Source organism: Branchiostoma belcheri, unplaced genomic scaffold (genome assembly GCF_001625305.1).
Source record: "Branchiostoma belcheri isolate BF01 breed outbred unplaced genomic scaffold, Haploidv18h27 scaffold61, whole genome shotgun sequence".
Classification (NCBI taxonomy): Eukaryota; Metazoa; Chordata; class Leptocardii; order Amphioxiformes; family Branchiostomatidae; genus Branchiostoma; species Branchiostoma belcheri.
In genome coordinates, this window is record NW_017804254.1 from 1,165,872 (window position 1) to 1,192,557 (window position 26,686).

Sequence of the window (26,686 nt, forward strand, 5' to 3'; positions counted from 1 at the left end):
TTTGTGCTGTCAGCTGTTATTCCGTGATCATAGTGCACATGTAGAGATCGGGTGATCTTACGTCAAGTTACTTTCTTTCCGGCATGCTTAGCTAGACCATCTTCTGCAGACTTGTTTCCCTGCTCTATACTGTCTTCTTCAAGTGTGCAAGGTACGTATGAAGCCTATACATTTTGCACAGGAGAAAACGACGTCAACATGCCGGCTTGGGACCCCGACCGCCCATACCTCAGTAGCGTCAGTCGTTACCTGTGCCAGAAGCTGGCCCCTCGCTTCATTCACATGATTCAGCTTTTATAGTTCCCCTGTACTGCACGCAGTATCTACTTTTTTTCTGCCCTTTTGCATAAGCTGCTGTGATGTTGAATTAGAAATGTGACATACTTGGAAATGCAGGAGTACGCACCATAGTTGTTGGCACAAACACATGATGTTTACACAGGGATGACCAGTTGCAACTGGTATTAATGAACACGTCATCTTTGTAACATCAGCCAAAACCAGGGATAATCCATTTGACATATTTTGGGGTGTGTTAAAAATTTTCGTGATCTCTTCTTTCTTCTAAGTAACATTTTCAAAACGTCATTTTATGTACAGCTCTTGATTCTCAAAGTCTAGATAATGTTGTACATTTTTTTTCACCCCTCCCTAGCATTTCCAAATATGGACTATTCCTCAATCACGATTGGAACTCCTTTAAATCAGTTTCCTAGATTGCTTAAATGAGATGCATCCTAGTTTTATGCTGATATATCATTCAACGGCCAGGATGAACTTTTTAAAGTTAAAACTATTGAGGACACTTACCCAGGCTAAAATAAGACAGCTTCTAGTAAAAAAAAAGGAATGATATTAACAGTTAATGATATTAAAGGATAGATGGTATTTTCCCCCTCATTTTCTGTCTTTTGAATTTTCATACGCCTCCATTTCATCATGATGTAAATGTAGGTCACTTGATGAGAACGTCGGCAGAACGTACTGTGCCTGTGCGAAACCCGCAATGTGCATTTAAGCACTTTGGCAGAACGTCTCATTGAAGCTTTTATTTATGTATCTAAGAATAATATCGCATTTATATTTTTCATATGTTGTTTCAGAAAAGATATTCTGTAACAGGCAATATTCAGATGGCTAAACATCAAATGAAAAAAACTGAAAAAATCTGTGTTTCTCATACTCATAGGCGGAGTATGTTCTGCCAACATGCTCTTGTGGCAGGACAGTGGAGAAGAGGTTGACATTTTCTCCCAATTGAGAGACAGAACATGTCCCATCAAGATTACAGATATTAAAGTCATTTATTACAGGTCAGAGGAGAGCCTGAAAGTCTCTGATAACAGACTATACTTTCATTTACATTCATAGACACTTTTGCCATGACATGTCTCGAGTTGAAAAATCTTACCCAAAGTTTTGTTTGTCTAAAACACCTGTTTTAGAAAATGGACTTTAAAAGGGTATGGGCTGTTTAAAAAAATAAAGGTAGAAGGGGTGGAATTCGAAGATGCTGGATTGGATTGTGTTTATGGTTTCAAGCAAATTGGGATTGGAACTAGCCTAAGGGTACTAGTAGGTTTGAACAAATTTGAATTGGAACAAAACCTGAGTAGGGACAAAACTTGATTTGAGTAGGGACAAAACTTGATTTTGTACCCCTTCCACCTTCACCTCCTCTACCTTTTAAATTTATTTTTCTTTGGAACAGCCCAATGCATGATTTATTACACTGTCAGCTCATTATGTCTATGGGCCATGGTAAGTCTGATGTTTGTAGAGCAATTGATATCAGTGCTTACCTTAAATGCTAAACGTCATCAAATATTTGTGACAAATATAATAGTGATCTCATTGTAAGTGAGTTATGTTTAACTTGCCTTTCCTGACCTGGTTTTTGGCCTGACAATTATTATAATTCACAGACATCTACATGTATCTAAACCAGCTCAGCCAATTTAGTGTTAATTTTTACCCAGCAGAAACATGAATCACTTCTCTGATATCCTGCCTCTTTTGAATTTTGAAACTTTCCCATTTTCTTTCTTTTCTAGTTTCCAGACAATCTGCCCAATTCTTTTCTGCCCTTTTCTTCATAATTGAGCGAATCTGTCTTAAGGGTATTGTCTGTACAGCTTGTCTTGCAGTTCACTTTTTAGCCCGAATGTTCCCCAAACGTTTCAATCAGGCCTCAGATTTAACAACAGTTTACGAGCCTGTAGCTGACTTCCGGTATCATTACAGTAATATATCTGAGGTTTCTCCTTGAAGTCCCACTGGGAGACCCCAAAAAAAGCTGCATTTTTCATTAAACCCAATCCTTCACATCAAACTCATTATGTCTCCGGAACAATCTATCTGGGCTGACATGAGCTGCCCCCGTGACTTGATTAGATTTTGCAATTTCCCTTCCCCAGCCTTCTCCCTAGCCTCTCTCACTGGTAATTGACCAAGCAGTCGGAATATTCATTGCCATTATATAGGCAGGGGCTGAATAATTAAATTTTGTTTGGTAAGAAAACGACGCGCACGTGATGGATCGGGGTTTGAGTTTGCGTGGGCTGTGGTACGTGCGCGTGCATCTGTTGGGCAGGGTCGCTCTCCCGTAACCGAGTCGTTCTGTGATCAGTCTGCCCGTGTGAGTAACAGTGTCGCTTCTGTCCCAGCTCCTGTACAGGTGGAACATGGAGTACGTCCAGCAGGGCTGCCTCCACGAGATGTTCGTCCGGCAGGCGCGGGAGACTCCGGACACCGTGGCCGTGGTCTCGGACGACGGGAGGCAGCTGACGTTCGGCGAGCTGAACGAGTTGACGGACGTCTTGGCGCTCAACCTGCAGCTGAAGGGCGTACAAGTGGACACCATCGTCGGGATCTATCTGGAGAAGTGTCTGGAGTACCCGATCGCGTACATCGCCACTCTCAAAGCAGGTAACGTCCTCCATCATAACTTCCGCACGGAAACCTCTTTCCAATTTCGGTCTGGTGACGCGGGCGTACATTCTGTCCATATTGATTATGTGAACCTTGATGGATCCAGGTCATATACAAGTCCTGCCGGGCACCAATTCATCAATGGACCAGCATAGTTTGAAAGTACAGTTTCACTGGAATTAGGTTTCCTGTAATGACATTCAACCCTGGTGGGCTGTTTCCTTTTACTTACCGGTAATAAAACTTATTACCCATAGTCAACATAAATGTCCAATAGAATTTAAAGTTGCAGATTATGAGTATTTATCTAATTAGGATTTTTCTAGAATTGCAGGGCGATTAAAACCTTTAGTTTAATAAGTTCTTGGAAGAGCCGTCAGATGCTGTCATGGATTCTCCAAATATTAAATGTTTGTCAGACAAATACACATAGACATGAAGTCAGTGACACCTGTTTCATTCACAAGCCGCTTTTAACTTTAAGCTTTTGATCTTTTATTTTAACTGTAGTCACCACAGAACACAGCAAAGAAAGGGTTAAACCTGTCATTAGGAATTCAGGGAATCCAATGTTCATGTACAGTTTTTTTTACAAATAGCAACACTTTCAAATTTGACATTTTCCTTTGAAATTAGACATGTCCCGTTGTCATGAGATGGAAAGTGAAATTTGGGATGTATTAAAAAAACACATCTTTGTCAAAAGCACTTATCAGTACTAGCATCTATCGATAACTTCCAAAACTGTTGCAGGGTTGCTTTATTTCAGTCTATGCCACTCATGGAGTGGGCTTTATCATGAGATGGGCCAAATGGTGATAAGCAATTGTCAGTATTACATGCATCACCCAAACCACAGCAATCAGATCAATGTGTTTGATTACCTCTGACAGTCCCCGTACCCAAACAAGGTCATTGTACTTAGTGTGAGGATGGAAGTGGCTACAACAGTGGTTAATGAGCTGTGGATAACATGGGTTATTACACAACAGGGCGAGTAAAAAAATTAGAACCATGTTCTCTTTGCACACAATCATTACTAAAGGTTCATGGTTTTGACAGTGTGTTATTTGCATGGTTGCATGTTAATACCTGAAAGTACATTTAGTAAACTTAACATCAGTTGAAATGTAAATGATGAAAAATTTTTATGATGAAAAATTTTCCTGCTCCCCTTAATTAAGCCTTAAGATGTGATAAAACCAGACGAAAGTTTACTACTTGACCCTGTCATGTCCTGTTACCATTACCATCCATTTACCATTCCAGAACTTGGCCAGATGATTTATTTTTTGGATCCAGTAGACTTCTAAGGCTATAAAGATTATGTATTGGTTGGTACCTACTAGTGCCCATGGTGAGATTAACACATTCAATCTCCTATCACCTATAGTTGTTCTGCCATGTGTTTGACAGACAAAAAGACAGGTGGCCTAAACTTTGTCATCATTAATTCATAGTTTGAAATCCTTGTCTAACCTTAAGCTGTCAAATACGTGTAGCTTATGGGAGAATGGCCCTAGTGATGTAGACATTAATGTAGACAAAATCTTAAAGTTTGTAAAAATGACATTTTATGAAAGGTAAATAACATTGAAAAAGGAGCCTCAAAGAAAATATTTTTCTATTTCATCCTTCAGCCAACATAAAACATGTGCTAAAGCTAACATTAGGACTGAATGAGATTGAATGATTATTCATGATAAATATTGTGATAAGATAAGTATCAGATCTTTATCTGATTTATCATCAAATTCAAAGCTTCCCAGCTATATATAACTGTTACAATAATTTTTTGTATGACTCGTAAAATGCCATAGTTAAAACAACGTCTGATGGTGTGTTACATATTCAGTCAATTGCACTCTGTGATAGAATCATCATTCAACATATTTGTACTCAGCGTGTGTGTGTGTGATTTATGCCTTATATTGCCTTACAATCAGGCAGCTCGATAGAAGTAATCATAACGTAACGGTTGGTTGAAGCAGTGTTTTATTACGGGAAAGTTTGGTTCCGGTGTGACAGACGCGGGGTCGGGATGATGAATTCGTGATATTGGGTCCCCGCCGCGCTCGGGGGGACCGTGAACGATCAAACGCCCGGCGTACCTGAACAAGGTCGCGTCTGATTGCGCCGAAATGAAATCCCTCCTGACCGAGCGGCTAAATGAGCTGTAGGAAATTACCAGCAGAATGTCATCCAGTTGAGTTGTTTCATGTTTTACATTTGTCACTCGGAGGATTGGATTGGTAAAATTACCCATGGAGAGGTAGAAACAGTGTAACGTGCTAGATAATGTAAGTCTCATTTCTCTCTTTTAGAGAAATAGTTACTGTACTAATTTCCTCTTTTTTTAGGGTGATCACTTAGTGAAAAAAGCAACTTACCAAAAGGCCCATTAAACATTATAATTTACACTGCAACCTTTACTATCAGTCTAAGAGTAGCTTTGCTAATTGGTATCACAAACAACTACTTCAGTGTGTCAAATGTTATTGATACATTTATTTCTCACACAGTATTTATAGCCCTTCCCATCTATATAAAAGAAGCATAATTGTTATATTAATGTACCAAAGGTGTGACTTGAATTCCGTCAAAACGATTGATCGGGTGCTACAGCACTTGCTAGTGAAGCATGCACGGTCACATTTCTGCAGTACAGTGGGTTTATCATTCTCACAAGGAGCTTGTGTGATAAACTACAGGTCTTCAGTAATATAGATCTAGCGGCTGACCTTTCCCTAAAGTTTAGATTAGGTGCCCTCAAGATGAATTGTACGTTTCCAGAGTTATAAAACATGCCAAGTGATTTTTAAAGTATTCCCTGAAGCTACGTTCTAGCTGAAGCAATGTGCACAATACTCACTCTAGAATTTTTTGGAAGAAGGTTTATTTTTTGTTTTGTACGGATGCAAGTAAAGCACCAGTATACCAACAGCACAGAATAATTCACATTCTTCATATACAGAGACAAAATATAGCAAAACTTTAATCTCCAAGCAGATTCCTTTTGGGGCAAGGCAGTATCAAATTGGCCATGAGTTACCATTTTCTCCCTAGTGGTAACTGGTAGCCAATTTGATACTGCCTTGCCCCAAAGGAATCTAGTTGGAGATTAACAAAGTTTATGTTTCTACATCTTCATCAGACCTAGGTGCCAGTTAAGCTATATGTCACAGAGAATATTATTCTTTTTGTCTACTGCCTAATGGCATACAAACTTGTATCATCTTTTTCTCTTTCAGAAGTTAAGTACACTCCTCTAATTGCTCTAATATAGACTGCAATTCAGCAATCTGTGACATCTTTGTAACGTGTTGTTGTAGGTGCAGCGTACATGCCGCTGGATGTGTCGTACCCAGACCCACTTCTCATCGACATCCTGAGGGACTGTGAACCCGCCGCCGTGCTGACCAGTCCTGACCTCGCCGGAAGGGTCAAAGGTCAGGAGAAAAACCCTGATTTTTTGCGGTTTCCGTTGAATGTTTAGTCATGTTTCGTGCAGGTTCAGTAAGTTCTGGTGACGTGCACATTTGCTATATAATGGTCTTCACTCAATACACATTTTCTTCCATCATCTTAGCATGTGAAAGAAACTCTATTTGAGAGGAACTTTGAAAAACAAAATAACCTCCATTTTTCATGGAGGTAACTGAAATATTGTCAAGGTGTGATTTTCCAGATTAAACACTAAGGGAAGACAATGAATGACTGTACATGAATGTAAATTGGAGAAAACTTTTTACAGTAACTTGTGTTTTCTTCTTTCGCTTTGATCCTGATGGCAAACATGATTTTTTTCCTCTCCGAAGTATATGTTTTAAATGGTAATCCATGCCACATGTGAATCTGTCCTTGGTGCTGAATGTTGTTACAACATCAATATCACTGTCCTTGGTGCTGAATAGTAGTTTTGTGGTGGAATTTTTGTAGGTTTTCTTTCTTTTAATCTATCTGTTTCCTTTTTTTAAAACTTATTATTGCCTTGTTTACTGTTACAGATATGCAATCTGTCATAAATTCTCACTGAAACTTGCAGTGGGGAGGGGGGCTTTTTTTTCTTTAGTAAAGCATGCTAATATGACCAGGCACTCATATTTTGGATTTTATCACCAACAGTCATTGCAGTATGAAAACAAAGAAATTAACATTAAAGAAAACTGGCTCATTCAAAAACTTCCAGTAGATAAACAGTAGATTACAATGTTAGGCCACACCAATTTAATTTCTTGGTTAACGGATTTTTCTAGAAAAATAATGGAGCGGGCGGGCGAAAAAAAAATAAAAATAAAAACAGGCCTAGGCATCCTATTATGGCCCAAAATGGTACGATAGGAGCCATGAAGTCAACACACCAGGCTGGTTCAAAATTTAAACAATGAATTTTGAACTTTTAATGATACTACTGCATTTGAAAGATGGAATGACTGTAACAAGTAGTAAGAAAAGGACTGTTTTCAACTGTTCAGGGCAAAATATGAGCATTTTGCAGTTGATTCTGAATTTTTATTTTTATTTGCAAATCAGAAAAAAATGAAGCGGCGTATCCGTTAACCAAGAAATTAAATTGGTGTGGCCTTAGCACAACTAAAAAGCTTTACTGTAAATTGAAAAGAAAACATGTCACACAAGTTATCAATTTACTTTTGCCGTGTCAATCACCCAAGTGGGTGATCAGTGCATCCGGGGACATTAGCATGGTAACGAGATCATTTGTCGGAGCAGGTTGACTGTATTGGTATTTAGTGGTTTTGCACGACCTCTTAGATTACATTGTCTGAATGTGCGTGACTGATGCCAATTCAATGCACCTTATTTTTAGCTGGTAATTCAATGTGACCTTGTAATACAAAAACTGTTACTCCTTTTTTCTTATGCTCTGCTTTGTATTAGGTCTCATGTCTTTTATAGTAGACAAGCCTTAAGGCAGTTACACACAGTTTATGGATGGTTTTAGAAAACTAAATATTTTAATTGAATTATGGCATCCTTATTGAATAAAAATTTACAGTTTGCATATTAAACAATTTGGTATTGGAGCAAATCAACGGTACACTGTTGAGTATTGTCAGGCTTGTTGGAAATTTAGCAATGATTGAATAATTATTGTCTTCATGACCTGCTTGCATTCCCCCTCCCCAAAACTGTTGCTCTAGTGTCTGTATTAAAATTCCTGTCTTTCAAAGTAAAGGCTTGGATATTTTTGCACCAGCAAAGTCATTGGAAGGTGACCAAACTGTACTGATGATTACGTGACGCCCAGACATTTTTCTGTCAATTATATTGCCTTGAGACCTATATGGTCAATACATATGAAATGAGAAATAGTGGAGGCGTGTGTTAGGTGGGTGGTTTTAATTTTGTTGGTCACACAAAATTCTATCTTGGCATTTACACCCAACCACCAATCGATAAAAAGCTTCAAGGTCAAAGGAGTAGTGTCAGTACAAGGTATAGTTAGATTGAATGGATTTCAGAGGTACATAGCTGGTGGTGCGCCAGCAGACATCCTGAAAAATGAACCTTAAGACATTTTCTTGGCCCTTTGATTGATTTTAGATCACATACGGTAATCTTTACCTGGAAATTAAAAGTGTTTCCAGCCACAGGGAGAAATGTTGGAGAACAGAAAAGGAGAGAGTGTGAATATGGACTGAGGCCATTGAAAGGATTGTCTGATTGATTTATGGAGAAAGAATAATTTGTCTCGCATTGCGAAGTTTGGTGTTGTCCAAATGCTTCAAGGGGATAAAAAGTTGACCACTAAGCAAAAAGGCCTACCTTATACAACTTTCTGCAGTGATGCAACCATATACGTAGGCCCAAACTTTTAAACAAAGATCAGCTTAAACAGATTTTAGATACGTGTATGGGGGGGGGGGCACAGCCTAGTCTTTTGTTGGTATCAACTTGATTCAGCATACCCTCAATGCTCCTCTGATAAAAAAAAGATTCTGTTTTTTTTAGTACAATAATCATGCACTCCAGTTGACTGACTGATGTAGCATATCTTTTGTTCCAGGTGTGACATGTGTTGTGTTTGATGACAACTGGCAGGAGAAGATTAAGGAAGAGAACAAAGAACTGCTGGGGATATGGCCAGGAACATGTCAACCTCCCCATGTAGATCTGGACAACCTTGCCTATGTTGTGTACTCCTCTGGAACAACAGGGAAGCCAAAAGGTGCTACAGTGTGTGGAAGTTAAGACTGATATAATCATAGCTCTCTTCATGGGAGAAGGGCTTTAACTGTTGGAAGGTTGGCTACAAATAATTATAGCACTATGTCATGAAAGCAATAGTGGTACGTATAATGCACAATGTTTATCATACCACTATCATTATTAAGATTCTGTAGGTCCCCATGTATGATATGAGAGCATCCATTGATAAGACTGTCTTGAAGACTTGAATCTGAATGTCTTGCTCTTCCTGCCAGGCATCATGTGTCCCCACAGAGGTGCTGTGTTCTCCTACCACTGGCGCCACGAGAACTACCCGTTTGCTGAGGACGACAGAGTAGCGTGTAACGTGTTCTTTGTGTGGGAAATGTTGCGGCCACTTCTCAAAGGTAATTCAACATCATCTGTCCCGACTTACCCTTATCTGTTCAGTCTAGTTTAACTTGTAGGTTTGTGTAGGCGTTGTCTTTGATCTGAATTTAAAAGAATTGACAGTGATACGATGAAGGTTAGGCATCCAGGTAATGAGATACGCAAGGAAGTTGTTACTCAAGCAACTGGATAGGTTTTGAAAACTGTCAGTGGAATTCACTACTTTTCAATTCATCGGTGACTATAGAAGCTTCAAAGAAATTGCAAATGTTTATTGTATTTGTTTATGTTTATCTTTATGTTTATTAGGAACTCCTTTAGTAAAAAAAAACAGTTCCTTACTACTCTTCCTGGAGTCCTGCAAATGTTCTATTTTGATGTATCCAAATAAAACCCCCTTTAAGCCTTCCCAGATGTGCTGCTTGTCTCAAACACCGAGAAGAGTAAGATGAATCATGGAATGCATTGCATTATTTAACAATGAAAATCAATTTCCATTCAGCCCCGACTACGTCCGTTTACGCCCTCATCAAACTCAGCTGGTTTAGTCAGACAACTCAATCTAATATTTACGATATTTGGCTACAGTCTGCTGCGTTTTCCAATATTTACATGTCCACAGAAATGTCAGGATTGCATGGATAGAAAGTTGCCAGTGAGGAGAGGATTTTTCATATATATTCTTTAAAATGGATATTGAGGAAGATTTGAAATGATGAAATAATTTTGCAGTGTTAGATTCTAGCTTCTGAAATGATTTGACTTGTATTAGCAGAAAAGCACAAACCTATACAACTCACAGGAAAGTACACTATGCAGTCTAATGCAGTGACATTTCCTACATACTGAGTGATGATTGTTTGCCTTTATACCCTACTTTCACAATATATTCCCATAGCCTTTTTTTTCTGGTTTTATATTAAAATGTCAGGCCCAGACCCTAAACAAGACATGAGAGAGAAAGCTCACAAGTGCTGTGAGATGAGGGTCCTGGGAAGAGTGGCTGGAAACACAAGGAGAGACTGAGGGTTAGAAATGAGGTTATCAGACAAATAGTCAGTATTACAGAGCCTGTCTTACAGAGGGTACAGTGGTTTGTCCACCTGATGAGAATGCCAACCTCACAACCAGCCTTAGGCATATGCGGCTGGAAAAGGTAAAAGTAAAGTAAATATTAAAAAAAGCCACTGTCAGCCACACATACATGTAATCTTTCCCTCCCTTTCTGCAGGCATCCCCCTGTATGTGATCCCTGATGATGTCATCTATGACCCCACCCTCCTTGTGGAGTTCCTGAGTCGACATCGCATCACCCGGATCCTCTTCACCCCATCCCTGCTCGAGGCTGTTCTAGACACCGAGGGAGTCAACCTTAACAATCTACAGAACCTCCGGTTAGTAGCCTGGGTTTGATCCTTTTTGTATACCTGGTCTGAGCCCCATACTCAATCCCTCAGAAAATTGACTAACTGGTAGCCTGGGTGCCATCCTATTTGTATACCGGAGCTCCCATACTTGCTCCCTAAAAAAATTTTGTGAAGAATTTTTGAGTGTGGGAGCTCCATAAAAAAATGGCAGTGAAGAATTTTTAGATTTTGTTACAAAAAATAAAGCATCAAGGGTACGCATCACAAGAACTTGGCATAAACTCTTCTTTTTGGTTGCTTACTAAAATTTTTTGAATAAGGATGCAACCTTTTCCCAAGAAGGCTAATACAGAGACGTTGCATTGGTTTGTGCCCTTTACGAAGGCATTTATTCAAGGTGTTGCCATGTAAATAGCATGAATATGTAATGAGCACACATTTGCAATTCATGCAATCATATCTGAAAGCTGAGCTGATGAGAACAGTCAGTAGTGCCACAGGTGGCAGAGATAGGGCCAGAAGTGTTTACCTCCTTGAGCAGAGGTATTATTTTGGGGGTGTGCATGAACACGTGTGGGGGAGGGGGGTGCATGTTTGACTAGCATAACAGTGTAGAAGATAGGGATGGATTGTAATGACAGTTGGTAGTGGGTAGGTCTAGATAAGTCAAAAGTCAAAGCTGATCATGGGAGTCCTGCTCATAATGCATTAGGTCATGTCAGCAGAAACAGGTGAATCACATACAGATTGTAGATTAGGTTAACTGAACTTGGTAACTGTAACATGTCTGTGTGGCTATAGTTTGCTGACAACTTTACTCTACCTTCCCCAGACTGATCTGGCTGTGTGGTGAGGTGGTCACCACAGGTTTTTGCGAGCGTGTGTGTAAGTCTCTGCCCTGGGTCCAGCTTCTCAACCTTTACAGCGTCTCAGAGACACACGACATCGCAGTGGAGGACCTCACAGCCTACTACAAGGCATCACAAGAGGTAAAATTTCCTTTCTCATCTTACATGTATATAGCCCTGAGAGATCTATGGTATCAGTATTGTAAGGGAACCTTCTTCCAGCTGTAGGCCAATCCATTGAGCAAGTTTGTATCTGTTACAGAACAGCCAAACAGGGGTTAAAATGTATCGCTCATAATTTCAATTTTTGCAATTTGGAAAAGTCTATGGGGTAGTCATTAAAACCCTCAATGCCTTCTCACCCTACATCTGCTTGGAAATTATCCAATTAGATAGTACTGATTGTCATTCATGATAATTGTGAACATTTAAGAGCTTAGATACTGAACATAGTTACTTAAAGTTTATTTTCTGAGGACCTATGGTAGTAAGATTCTTACAACCAAATCTTATGTTCCTGCCATCCAGTCACTAAGTCAGCGGAAGTTCTGTCCAGTAGGAAGGCTACTTGAAGGTGTGAAGGTTTACATCATGAACGAGGAGCTACAGCCACAACCTGTGGGTGTCCCAGGAGAGGTCAGTCCTGTCTGCAGTATCATGCAGTTTTCATGCTAGATTTGTAGGTTCATTGCCATCCCTGTCAGATATTATGTGACTACTAGTAACTACTTTCCATTAGGTTTGCACCAATGTTGCTGTCCTTGGTGCTGAATAGTATTCTTGTCAATGTTCTTTGTAGGTTTTCCTTGTTTAAAGCTATCATTCTATTTAATGTTCACTAGTGACTGTTACAAGACAGTGTGACATTTACACCAAAACCAGCATGGCGGATCCTAGATTTTTGATAGGCATACTGTTATGACCAGACACTCATACACTGTACTTCTGCAGTGAAGCACCAACAGTTATTGAACAAACTCAAAGTTTATTGCACTTTCTTCAAACACTGTACCATTCTCAACTTTTAGAAAGTTAAAGGCTGTCATTTGTTATTGATGAGAATTGAGTCACCAAAGATGCTTAAGAACATTTACACTTGAGGAAAAAGCATGTTTTGTTCTTCAGCATGTTTGTCATGGCTTTGTGACTGGAAAGCCTCAGTTGTCGACACTAAGAAGCTTATAAGATTGGCTTCTCATATACATGTACTGTTGACTCGTGGAGAAATGTCTTACAAACACACCCACAAGTGTTTACTCTGTACATCGGTATTGTATGCGTCTTTGCTACTCCTTTTTTTGTGTTCACTTTATGGTTGATTGGTTATCTCAGAGTCTGTATGCCTGATCCTCTTCTGTTTATGTACTGTTCACATTGTATTATCAAATGGTGTCGTATAAGAACATACAGAAGTGAACGACACAGAAATAGAGTCTCATTCATTCATTTATTCCCTCATGTTTTCTAGATCTACATCACAGGTCCAACCCTGGCGAAGGGCTACATCAACCGACCCCAGCTGAACCAGGCGCGCTTCCTTCCGTGTCCCACCAGACTGGCGCTGAGTGACGGGGACAAGCTGTACAAGACGGGGGACTGGGGGTATCTACTGTCTGACGGACGGCTGGAGATCTGTGGCAGATGTGACACCATGGTCAAGATCAGGGGATACAGTATTGAGATACAGGTCTGTGTGTTATCACTGCGTTTTCATGAAAGAGAAGCCGATAGCATGGGGAAGCTATGCAACACAGGAACTTCTGAGCTGCCAATGTGGTTTGAGTAGCATATAAGAACTGGCACTTGACATAATGAAATTATGGAATGAATGTGTCCAACATTGTGCAACTGATATAGGTTTGTGAGTGCAATGATACATGTCAACTTATAATTTTCATGTTATGTATACTGATTCTTTGTAAATATGTTTTATCAATATACACCCTAGCAGGAGTTTTTTGAGGAGACGGAAGACACAAAATGTGACTTAGAATAACAATCAAGGACATGAATATGGTGGCTTTCTTAAAAATTCTTTCATCAGATGAAGGTTTATATTTTCAAATGATGTGAACTGTTGCAGGCTGTGGAGGCTGCCCTACTGGAGCTGCCCTTGGTGAATGCCTGCGTGGTGCTGGCCCAGGGCGAGGAGGGGACAGACAAGTTCCTGGTGGCGTACGTCGTCCCCGAGGGAGAGACCAGCAGGAGGGAGATCCGAGCCGAGCTGAAGAGACGACTGCCCTTCTACATGATCCCTGCTCACTTTGTCTTCCTCGACAGGTAACTGCAGGGCGTGACATGTAGTAGTGGTTTTGGTGGAAAGACTTGCAACACTGCTTAATCTGAAATGTATTCAGTATAACATTGCATAGCCTGGTACCCAGTCCATCATGGTTGGGACAGACTGTCTTCAGGGCTAATAGTTTTCCCCCGCCCAGCTCAACAGGCTGCCCGGTAGGAGTATTACACATGTGATAACAAAAAAACAAACAAACAAACAACCAAAGAAACAATTCATAATTCTAGTTTTGTGTTGCATTTTGTGTTAAGTTGAAGACCAAAACATAATGGGCAGTTCACGATCTCAAAGTTTTCTGCTTTGAATGTTCCCCCAGCATCCCACTCCTGCCCTCCTCTGGAAAACTAGACAAGAAGGCGCTGCCTCCGCTGGACATGGGCGGGGAGGCCGAGGCTGACGAGACAGGGGCGCCCGCCACCGACACGGAGAGGGCGCTGGCCTCACTCTGGTGCTCCATACTACAGCTCAAGACTGTGGATGTACAGGAGAGCTTCTTCGATCTGGGAGGGTCGGTTACAATATAGCACATAATTATGTCTTTTCTACTGTTTGTTGTTTAGGCTACTACATGTTGTAATCAGATTTTGATGTCTGTTTTGTAATTCTTGAAAAATATAGATACAATTAAAATCATTTCCATTGACATTGTTGGTATTTACCCTTTCTCAAAATCTATCCAGTTGCTTGAGTAACTATATCTAAATCTTGTGTCTTTCATTATCTGGATGTGCAGCTTTCATTGACATTCAACCCTTTTTTTTATAAATCCCTTCTGTTGTTTTCAGTCACTCCCTGTTGGCAGCTAGGCTCCTGTCTAAGGTGAAAGAAGAGCTGGATGTGGTCCTGTCAGTGAAAGACCTGTTCCAACACCCCACCGTCTCCTCCATGGCCCAGCTACTGGACACCAGACAGGCTCCCGATAGGAAACGCAGGTCAGGAAATGTACCGTAGGAAGAAGGCCACTGGATCAGTAATTGAAAAAAGAAACATACAGTACTATGCTACATGACTTGTATATCATTGAACCAGTAAGTGCCAACATTCTGCTTGCATTCTCAACTTTGCTATGGAGTGGTCCCTGTTCAAATACTAGTAACATTTCAAGAAATTCTCAAATTGCCTTCACTCAGTAGTCTATGAACTTAAAGCAAAAAGAAAAAAAACCCTTAGTAGTACTTAAGAGTTAACATAACGACATTTAGACAGAGCCAATCATAGAAGTCCTGCATGATAGTTGAAAATTTTATAGATTGACCAGTCTGCCCGCAGTACTGGTATTTAATAATTATAATAAAAATTGCGAAATTTCTAAATTGCGTAATCTTAATTAAGACAGATACAAACACTGTAGAAATACAACTAACAAGGCTTTAGCACAAAACATTTTGCTTGACCTTTTCATTAAATCTGGAGGCTAGTTTAATGTTTGTTGATAATCATGTCATGTTGCAGCGCATCAGAGCCTTCGGAACGTAAACTTGACCTGCAGAAGGAAGTGGACCTGTACGACCAGGCAGGGGTCAGTCTGGACATACAGCTGCGAGCATTTTGGCGGTCAGTCCAGTACGGAAACCGCTGGAACAGTGGAGGGGTCCTGCTGACCGGGGCCACAGGGTTTCTGGGAGCCTTTATTTTGAGAGATCTCCTCAGAAGTACAAAGGTTACTGTAACCATTCAACTTTTTATACTCTTGTCAATCTACTTGTAGCATAGTGTGGGCCGTTGGCAAGATCAAATGGAAAAGGCATAGAGTCCAAAAGCCACAAGTTTACCAATTAAAAAAAGCAATGTTTAATACTTTCATGGAAAGATAAAGTGTCAGATACCCTTTTTAAAGGTATGTATCTCTTATACTATCCAATTTTTGTCAAATTGAATGTACAATGTACTTGAGGCATAGATTCATTGGCAAGGTCAAATGCTAATGGCATACACTGTCAGTTCAAAACACACATTATGATTTCAGTGCTTTATCCTCAAACTGAAACATACTGTGTCAAGGAAAAAATCTCAGATTGTTAGTTTGACTACGTCTTCTTTTAAGAGATACTCACAAGATGATATCATACTTCTCTTCAACCAGATAAGCTTAGGTCTTTAAAGTTATACCTTTTGTATTGTCTGTAGGTCCATGTGTACTGCCTGGTGCGTGAGCTTCCTGAGCTGAGTGCCAAAGAGCGCCTGCGGGACAACCTACAGTACTTCGGCATCCTTCCTCAATGTAACGGCAGAAGCAGTCCTAATAAGAACATGTTCCCGACTGGAAATTACAGTGGAAGGTAGCTATAGGATATTTAGAAATTCTCGTCCCAATAAGAGCAATTCATTAATGAAGATTACCCATGTGTGGAAAGATTGACATAACAGGTGTCTATCACTTTTTCAAGATGTCAAACCTGAGACCAGACTGTAAGGTTTGAACCACTCACCTCTGCTCTTTTCAATAAGTCTTATTAAGTGTGCTTGAGTTGTGGCTCTCCCTAAACTCAAGACTTTCTGCTTTATGTTCTACTAGTATCCAAGAGGATGCCCCTAACTGAAGCTAGGTACTGATTTACAGCTGAGTCTAGTGAGGAAATACATGTAGGTGTAAATTGCCTTTCCAAAGGGCACAACAATGGGGCCTGCCAGGGAATTGAACCTAGAACCTTAGGATTCTGAGTCAACAACTCTAACTACAAGACCACCTTGCATTTCTCAGCATGATGTGCTAACCTTCCCCAGACTCAGCCCGGGACACAACAGCCCATCTAGAAGCCGCAGCCCGTCGGGAAGACACAGCCCGTCCGGACGCCGTTCCCCGTCAGGCCGCCGCAGCCCGCTGAGCAGTCGGAACCACCTGGCCGTGAGTCCCGGGTACGGGGGTCATGTTACCGAGGAGATGGAGGAGATGGAGAAGGCTTTTGAGGAAAGAATCACATGTATTAAAGGTATGGTCATTTTTTGGACATGGTGATATTATCTACCGGTATATCATTTTTAAAGGGTTAGGGTTAGGGTTAGGGTTAGGGTTAGGGTTAGGGTTAGGGTTAGGGTTAGGGTTAGGGCTAAGGGTTAGGAAAAATATCAACAACCTCAGAAAAGCTGGTATCTCTTCCACCCTGCAATATCTTCAGAGTATATCTTATTATACAACTTTTTGCTCATCTTGCATTGAAAGTGGGTATGACATAAGTAAAATACAACACGGGGTATTCCGCATCGCCCTTGGTCCCGGCCCTCCCGCGAGTCGGATCGCCCTCCGGCCTGCGAGCGATCCGATTCGCGGTCGGGCCGATACCTCGGGTGATACGGAATACCCCGTGTTGTATTATATATATATGCATCTGATGTAATGATATATCATATGCCACGTTTAAAAAAAAATTTAGTGTTTCTTTTCAGCTTTGTAGGTATTGAATCAGATAGGTTCTTATGTGTCTAATCATCAATGAAAAAATCATTTTGTCTTATATATAATGATATAACTGATGATGTTCTGTGGTACATGTAGGTGATGTATCCCTGATGAACCTAGGCATGAGTGACGAGGACTACAACTTCCTCAGCCACGAGGTCAGTGAAGTACCATATTACAACTGTTACAGTTACTGAACTTACCCCAGTGGGGAATCAATTCGTACAGTCATAATTGTTCACATAACATTTACTGAAAGTGTAAGCCTGATAATGACTGTGAGTTGTGTTGTTGTAGTCTTAGGTGTGACATTAGCCTAAAATTCTAAATGCAATCCTAACTCTTAAGTCTTACCATAAGGAAAATGATGATCTTGTGACATTTCAGATTGACTTCATCGTCCATGCAGCTGCACATGTCAACCTTATCTATCCATATGAGGTAGGTTTTGAATAAACAGTACATGTAGGTTGTTAGTACTTATTGTTGTCATTAACTCTTGTTGTTTTTCATATGCATGTGCAGAATGAATGAAAAGTCATCCTTTCTTGCTGTACACCTTTCTTGCTGTACACCACCAGTTGACCTGTGTTTTTATTTGCAGGCCCTCACTCACTTGCTCACTCTCTCCCATGCAGGCCCTACATGGCCCCAATGTCCTGGGGACTCAGAATGTGGTGCTGTTTGCCTGCACCAACAAGATCAAACCCCTTCACTACATCAGGTTACAACTTTTTCATGCTTTAAACTTTGTGTAACAGTCTTAGTGAGATGGCACACCAAACCTTTGCACATTATCCAAAACTGCTATATCATTCTTAAAAGCTATCCAATGCCTACTGTACTTGGTTGGTGGCAAAGAGTTCCACTCTTACAATTATAGTTCTAGAATAAAACAAGTTTCTGAACACCGTTACCAGAGTTATCAGTCTAAGATAGAGGACCTCTATCTTAGACTGATAACTCTGGTATACAAGTACTTGAAGGCTTGATTAATTGAATGTTTTCAATTTGGATGGTGATTCCACTATAAGGTTAAGTGGGTACATGTAGCGTGGGTCTTTTTAGTCCACCACTTAAAGAAGGTATGACCTGTTTTCCCCAGCACGAATGCAGTGTTCCCCCACGGCTGCACACAGTGTGGGGAGGAGGAGGACATGCTGCAGTACGCCTCTCAGCTGACAGATGGCTACGGGCAGACCAAGTGGGTGGCTGAGCAGCTGGTGCTGAGGGCCAAGGCCAGGGGCTTACCTGTCACTGTGTATAGACTGGGTATTTAAAGGAGTGGCACCATATCAACCTCAATTACAATGTTTAACAAATACCTTCAGTAGCCTGTCACTGTATGTAGACTAGGTTAGGATTGGTACCCAGCTCCAATTAAAATGTTTTACCTTCAGTAGTCTGTCACTGTCTATAGACATGGTTAGGATTGGCACTGTTACTAATTCAATACTAACACAATAGCTTGTCCTTTTAACTTTTTAAGCTTGTTTACTGTAGGCTTGATATCTACTTCGATAGTTCCTACCCACCAACCAACCAGGTCAACTGAAGAGATGACTTAGTTATATGTGTTGATGATGCCTCACCTGACACCCCTCTGTAGGTAACCTGTCAGGAGACAGTCAGCAGGCCTTCTGGAACCCTGCAGACTTCATCCTGCTTACCCTGCAGGCCTGTGTGGACACCATGACTGCACCGGACATAGACTGGGAGGTACAGCACCTACACATGTGCACATGTACAGCACTGCATTAGGATCAGTAAAGGAACAAGTTTTAGTCATATCGTTAGCATGTATGTTCAAAAGCTTGCTGTAAATTGCAAAACTTAAGCTGTGGTTGAGTTTGTGGTAGGAACATTAACTAAAGAAGAGGAGTTTTTCATAGTGTTTAAAATTCATGGTTGAAACAATTCTGTAGTACTGTTAGAGTAGTCACACAAGGAAAACTTTTGTGGTTTAAAAGCTGCAGTGGAGACTCTGAGGTAAAAGTGAAAACCGCAAAAATAAAATCACTGCAAAACTATTAAAATTCACGGTATCTGTATTTAGTGGAACACATCATAAAAAAATTATATTTCATTTCATTTAACATTAAGCAATATGAGTCAAATTTCCAGCAACTTAATGGTTTTCATGAGAATGGCTGATGACCACTGATGTAGACAATGAAACATCAGAATGAAATTCACAAACGTTGCAAATGTTGACCAATTACTTGTCTCTGACCCTCAGATTGAGATGACACCGGTAGACTTTTGTGAGTGAGACCATCGTGATGTTGTCACAGAACATCATGTTGGCAGCAGGAAAGATCTTCCACCTCATCAACCCACAGCCCATCAAGTCACAGTAAGGAGATTTCAAACTCATGTTACTTACATCTAAGTAAATGATCTGTCTGTTGGAGAACACATATTGCATTCAATCTGTTGTGAGCTGGTAGGGGTCTAGCTTGCACAAGCTATATTTCTGGTTTATTTAATACTTTACTTCCAGGTACAGAAATATTGTTTTGGGTGGCTGAGCTGTGGGTTTGTGTGCCTGTTTGTCAAGAAAGAGTCTAATTGACAGCATGTGGGTAGGGAAGATTGACAGGCAGAATGACAGGAGGTCAAACACAGGAAAAGGAGTCTGTGATGATCTTTGACGGTCACAAAAATTGCAAAGACTTCCCGGAAGTCTAAAATCTCTGATTTTCTTGTTTTGATGTATTCTACAGAACCCTGTTTGACTGGATGCGTGTGAATGGATACCCTTTGAAGTTACTCCCTCACAAGGACTGGTGCAGCAGGTAGGGAGGAACAAAACTTTGATTCATACTAATCAATCACACTGTTTTAATTCTGATTTTTGTTAAAAAATAGATGTTTTCATAATTATCTCTTTCGTTTTTGTGTTTCAGGGTAGAAGAGCACAGTCGTGAGCAGGGAGAGGAGTCTGGGCTGGGCACCATGATCAGGTCTTTACATCTACATCTAATTATCTCTGTCAGGGAGGTCATGTTTTAAACAGGATGAGCGTAGGTTGTTGTAGCAGGTGATACGTTCAAGCCTCATCATGATCAGATTACAAGGGCGTAGGGTAAAGATTATTCTGAGGTTAATGTCCAGTTCTAGAAATAAATCTGTGCAGCATCACAATTGCTGACCAGGTATTGTTTCTAATGCCCTTTACAGAGACCCAGCAGTGTTCACAGCCAAAAGCACCTACAATATGCACAACTTCAACTTCGTGATGTCGGCACTGGGACTGATGTACCCGGAGATCACCCGGGAACGACTCAGGACGTACTTCCACAACCTCACGCAGCGAGGGGTGCTCGCTTGTAACAAGAAACTGCGTGCAGGTAACTTGGTTAAACTTGGCTAAACTTGGCTAAGCAGGCTAAACTTGCCATTTTCAATTGGTTAAAAAGTTAGTCAGCAGGGAGAAGGGTCAATCAACACAATCCATGTTCAGATTTCTCTGATGTGCAACACGTAGCCAAAAGTAGCTGTTGTTGGTTCCCCTCTGCCACACCGATACATGTAATTTTCAGCCCTCATCTTGGAAGGATTTGTCAAATCTAGCTAAAAACTTTATGGTGCAGGGTATTTTGTGTTCATACCAGGCTAAACATTTATTCAGATAAACTCCACTAAAGAATTTAGCATATATAAAGCCAGGTATTTATTTCTTAATCAGCTTTGTCACAATTGTGTAATTGGACAGGGAGAACAAGACCAAGCCTTTCTCTAAGGTATGAACGAGGCCTAAAGATTGTAAATCAAATTATAGTTTCATTTTGTAGTGAATTAGATCTACAAGTGTTTGTATTTCTTGACAAGCGTCTGGTCCGCTGGCTGGGAAGGTGGCGGTGGTGACAGGTGCGTCCAGCGGTATCGGTGCCAGCACGGCCCTGTACCTGGCACGTGCAGGTGCGCAGGTGGTGCTGGTGGCACGCCGGGTGGACCGACTGCAGCAGCTGCAGAAGGACGTGGAGGCAGAGGGAGGCATCGCCATCGTGGCCAAGGCTGACGTGGTCAACAAGAAAGAGGTGGGTCTTGTCGGTCTTTAAAATGACAGCTGTTGTTTTTAAGTGGACATTCTCATCATATTCATAGCATGTCTGGTGCCAAAGCAACAATTAATCCTAGGGACCCACTGAATGGTATTTCCTGCATTTTGAGGGGTAAATTTTGCTGTAGATAAGCTTCGTTTAATGACATCTCTTTCCATAATCTTTATGTGCCAATTTTTGTCCATCAGGTTGGGCAAAATTTTGTTTGTCATGAGCAGCAAAATTCTGTTAAATGATGTTCAGTGGACGCAGGCTAGACTTGAAACAACTCCTTGGTTAAAGTATAGCTTCCAACTCCTTTGCTAAACTATAAGATTGACCAGTTGTAGTGACAGTACGTTGATTGTGTCCAGGTGAAGGACATGATGAAGCATGTGGAGACGACCCTAGGTGGTGTGGACGTGCTGGTGAACTGTGCTGGTGTCATGTACTACACCATGATGAAGAACATGCAGGAGGAACAGTGGGAGAGACAGGTCGACCTCAACTGTAAGGTAAGAGTATTTCCTATTGCAAACAATGATTATATTTCACTTCATACCACGGTATGGATGAACTATATTGTTTTCTCTCGTGTTTCTTCTTCTTCTTCCTCTCCTCCTGCCAGTAATTGTTGTTCCTTTTACCTTGGTCCCTTAACCTTATCCTTGCTAGTTTAACAAATACGAAAATAATTGCTGTCAAATGGTTAACTCAGCTGGGTAAGGTTAACCATTTTTTCCAGGGTAGCTGGGGCACTGCATGGTGTCATTCAGTAAAATACAAATCAAGTACTAGAGCCACCAAGCTACGTGATCTCCAATGTGATTATGTTCTGTATTATGTTTGTAGGGTGTGCTGAACTGTATCGGAGCTGTGCTACCAGGCATGGTGGACAAACAGACGGGCCACATCATAAACATGTCCTCTGATGCAGGACGAAGGGTGAGATCTTAACATTGTTGTTTGTTTGTTTGTTTGTTTGTTTGTTTCTTTGTTAAGCCATTGCTTATTCATGAAATACCAATTTTTGATGAGGACATAGTCTTGGATAAGAACTTAGATGGCTGTTACAAGCTAAAACTTTTATCATTATACAGTGTATATGTCATCAGTAACAGAATACTGGTACTGATAACGTATAATGTCAAAATATTTCTGTGTGCTCCACCAGGGTTTTGCAGGTCTTGCCGTGTACTCAGGCACAAAGTTCTTCATCGAGGGCCTGTCTCAGGGGATGAGACATGAGCTGTCAGGGGCAGGCATCAGAGTCACGTGTATCCAGCCAGGGGACGTCAAGACTGAACTTCTGGGACATACAACAGACATGGAGGTAATGTGGGGGTGTGTTGATGTCCTCAGGTGTTTGCAATGTAATTGTTTCACAGTATGTCATTGCATGATATATTGTATGGTTGCAAACTGAGGACATTCTTGTATGGGATAGCCGTGCACGCGTCCTGCAAAATGCATCTGCATTGTTGTTGAAAAGGCAATATTTTTGTCAATGTCAATGCTTGAAAATTGTGTGGCATTGAAATTGTACAACATCCTACAATGAATGTGTTTGCGCTGTAAGAAATATATGTGCTACTTCTGGACAATACAATGCAATTGTATAGGTACAAAAAATCTTATGTGATTTTAGTAACTAGAAGACTCTTATAATTACACCAACACAGGAACTCATGAGGAATACCAATGATATTAAGAGGGTATTTTGATGTTTCCCCACTTCAGCATCTTGACTTTTTCCTTCTCAGGCTAAGGAGCAGTTTGATGGCAGCGGACAGTGCACCATCCTAAACCCAGAAGACGTGGCCAACGCCGTGGTGTACGCAGCCAGTCAGCCGCCTCATGTCGGCGTGAACGAGATTCTCATTGAACCAAGGGAGGCACCAATCTAGACATTTGGTGTGCTTCAGATTTGATATAATGATCCTACTACTTTGGACTGTCTTTTATTGATGCGGACAGTCATATACCCGATTTACACGTGGGCAAAACCTGATGAATCAAAAACTGTGTATGCACACAAGCATACAAAAGAATGTATAAAAACTATGTAGGTCAAATTTTTCCTGCGTCTAAATCAGCCTGCTTGGAGGTACAACCAAGAATGTGTGTTCAGATCCTACGCCAGCACTCGGGTTAAGGTATAGTCGAAAAGTAGGCCAAGTTTACATGAAGGAAAAATGCGTATGTTCTTTTCGTATGCTTGCGTGTGTGAACAGTTTTCAGACCAACAGGTTTTTGCCTGCATGAAAATTAGGTCATATAGAAAAGGCTATGAGAGACATGCTTCAGGGCAACCACTGTGGTAACTAAGATATAAACAACAAAGAAGAAAAGTTTAAATATGTCTCTGCAGTTCATATAGCAGATGGCTTAAAATGATGTCTTTCAAATCTCATTATTGATAGTAAGGATACTGAAAGCATTCCCTGTACAGTCCATATACTGGAGAAACATTCAGACAAGCAATTCAGCTTCTCATATACATGATATATGTAGGTTACTAGTAGATGAAATTGCAGACACTTGTTGCCAAATAGAAAGTGTTCAATGTTGCCAAATGTACACTCAGCAGACATTTTGTTGGCCAATAGAATGATAAAAGAGACTTCTTGTCACCTCAGTTAAAAATGTGGAAAGTGCTAAATTCAAAATGTTGTCATTATACTTTTGTACTATGCTAAATTATTTACTAATTTAAATTATAATAGTCTTTAATTTCATAGAGAAAGCTCAATAATATTATATGTACATCAACAGTACTTGTATGTATTATCAGTAACAAAATACATGTATGTAGGGAAAATGGTCCAGCAATACATAGTGTATGATAGTTATTTGTAATGCTGTTTTTGGTTTTTCTTTGAAAGGTTTGTCACATTTGTCTTCGATTTTATTCAAATGATCACTTTTATACTCCAAACCTTGCAAATTGGACACATAGACATAGCAATGAGGGGGTGAATTTATAGAATATAAATCAGTCATGTTCTGAACTTTGATGTGGTTAACTACACTTATCAAAATTTTGTGTCATTTATTGTCATTAGTTTTAGTGAAGTTAAAGTCCTTCCCACACCACGTAGTGCATAGGGCAGTGCCCATCTCCGGTTCAGTAGCCCATGGGCCACACAATTGACAATGTGCAATCACTACAGCAGGGGGCTAGTCCACTAGTAGTGGTGTGTGTTTAACTCCCATACTCTTTTCCAAATGCTGAGTGCTAAGCAGAGAAAGCAGTATGTACCATTTTTAAAGTCTTTGGTATGACTTGGCTGGGGATTGAACTCACAACCCACCGAATGCAAGGTGAGCACTCTACCCACTTGGCCATTGCACCGGTCTCATACTTTTATTACTGTAACAATAATTTATTATTGTAATTAATGATGACATTTATTTTAATATTCTGTTGTGATTCTATGCTCATATTCTGCATAAAAGGAGTTAAAGCTCAAGTACAGTGCACAATGATTATATTCAATATCCATACATGTGTTTTCATCATTTGTCTTCCTTTAGCAGCATATCATATGGGCATCTCACAGTTGTAACATAGTCATATCAAAGATTGTTACATGTATCACAGTAACGGTGTAGGTGGGCCTGCCTTGAGGTACTGTACTTCTAGGAGCTAAAAACAAAGCGCTTTCAGCAAAATAAGTAGATAGAGATCGTATCAATATGATATTTATGCAACAATTGTTATAAAAGGTAATAATTGATATATGACCATCTTTATGCAGTAGTTAAGAGGCAATGGTGTGGAATGAAAATTTGCAATAAACTTCTAGAATGCAGGTAGATGCAGCCTGAATTACATGTACTAGGAAGGCACAATGACATGGTAATAAAATCTTCTACTGATCGATGTTTGCATATTCACTCATTAGTGCATGTATTTAAATCTATGATAACTTTGCAAAACAGGCATTTGGGGCATTTTGAGACAGAACTGATAGGCGTTTATGACATAACCAATTTTTGGCTTGTTGACCATCATCGGCGCGCGTAGGGCAATTTCTTTTCTTTTTTTTCAAAAATCAGGCGAAAAAAATTATGTCAAACCTGATGTCATAAATTTTAAAATTACTTGCAGTGGCCTACTTGCATAATTAGGTTCTACGTATATCCGCTGCACTGATCAGGGAGAAGCTCATTCCTCACGATGTAGGGACCTTATAGACACTTGTACAAGACGGTCTTAAAACAACAAGGAAAACAAAAGGAACGTACAAGAAATTGTGCTATAATTCCAGTATTTTTAATGCACATGACACATGCATGTAAACACTGGTTACACATGACACACACGCGATTGGCTTCTATTTCACAAAACACACATTTCAGCCATTATCAAAACACTTCCGTCTAGTAATATAAAGCAAGCAATGAATTACTAGTAATTACACTAAAAGACAATTTTCTCACTTGTCCAAGTCCATGTCCATGTCTGCAGAGCTGGTTCTCTTGTCTTCTTAAGGCTAGAATGAGGTCTACTGACAGATGTAAAGTCTCGTCTACTACTACACACAGTTCTCTGAAGCACTCTGGACGCATTGTTTAGTCCTGTATAGTCTCGTTTCTGTAGCCTAATTATTTTGACCGTTTCTTGGGGCAGGGCCATTCTGTTCTTGTCCTGTTTGTTCCCGGCCGAATCTTCTCAGACAGTTCACACATCCACGGTAAGGACCAGTGAGTTGTTGCCAGATTGCATTTCTCAAATCAGCCATGCGAATTATGTTTGCTAATGGATTGAGCGCCGAATTCAACAGCATCAGTAAAATCACCCAATTCGAGAATGTCACAGGTGAGCATACATCTCTGTTTCTGAAGCAGACTCGGCCAAACGGGAGAGCTGCAAAACCCAACACCCAGAAGACGAACGCTAACGTCACAAGGGTCATCACTGTTCTTGCCTTCCTTGCGCTGGAGTCCAGTTTCTGCTGATCATGAGCTCGCCGAGCTTTGTCCTGTGCATCGTGGTCTTCGTTCCCCCCTGTCCGGCCCTGGTTCTCTCTAGCCTCCGCCCACCGGGTCCTACGTACACCTCCTCGGAACTGTCGCAGTCTTGTCTTTTGGCGTCGTTTGATGCGCACGAAAATGCTGATGTTTGTGAACATCAATACAAAACAGAGGAATACAATTATGGAAGCTAAGAAAATGGCATAACCCAGGGGGACTACAGCAATGCAGTTTTCTACGGCGATGGAGCGATCATA

At 40.6% G+C, this 26,686-nt stretch overlaps 1 protein-coding gene across 1 annotated transcript; it reads left to right on the plus strand.

The window, feature by feature from the left end:
• LOC109482865 (linear gramicidin synthase subunit D-like) lies at positions 1 to 24,614 on the plus strand. The gene is given in 30 exon segments (XM_019785714.1): positions 1 to 151; positions 2,667 to 2,928; positions 6,264 to 6,380; positions 8,960 to 9,121; positions 9,378 to 9,509; positions 10,724 to 10,886; positions 11,692 to 11,848; positions 12,236 to 12,343; positions 13,176 to 13,394; positions 13,791 to 13,987; positions 14,323 to 14,514; positions 14,792 to 14,938; positions 15,459 to 15,666; positions 16,134 to 16,285; positions 16,731 to 16,936; positions 17,500 to 17,561; positions 17,791 to 17,844; positions 18,042 to 18,127; positions 18,509 to 18,675; positions 19,013 to 19,122; positions 19,643 to 19,663; positions 19,665 to 19,759; positions 20,130 to 20,201; positions 20,313 to 20,369; positions 20,587 to 20,756; positions 21,238 to 21,446; positions 21,824 to 21,964; positions 22,302 to 22,394; positions 22,624 to 22,782; positions 23,213 to 24,614. Coding segments are annotated over 29 exon segments (4,044 nt in total). The 5' UTR covers positions 1 to 151; positions 2,667 to 2,684; the 3' UTR covers positions 23,357 to 24,614.
• The last annotated feature ends 2,072 nt before the right edge of the window (positions 24,615 to 26,686 follow it).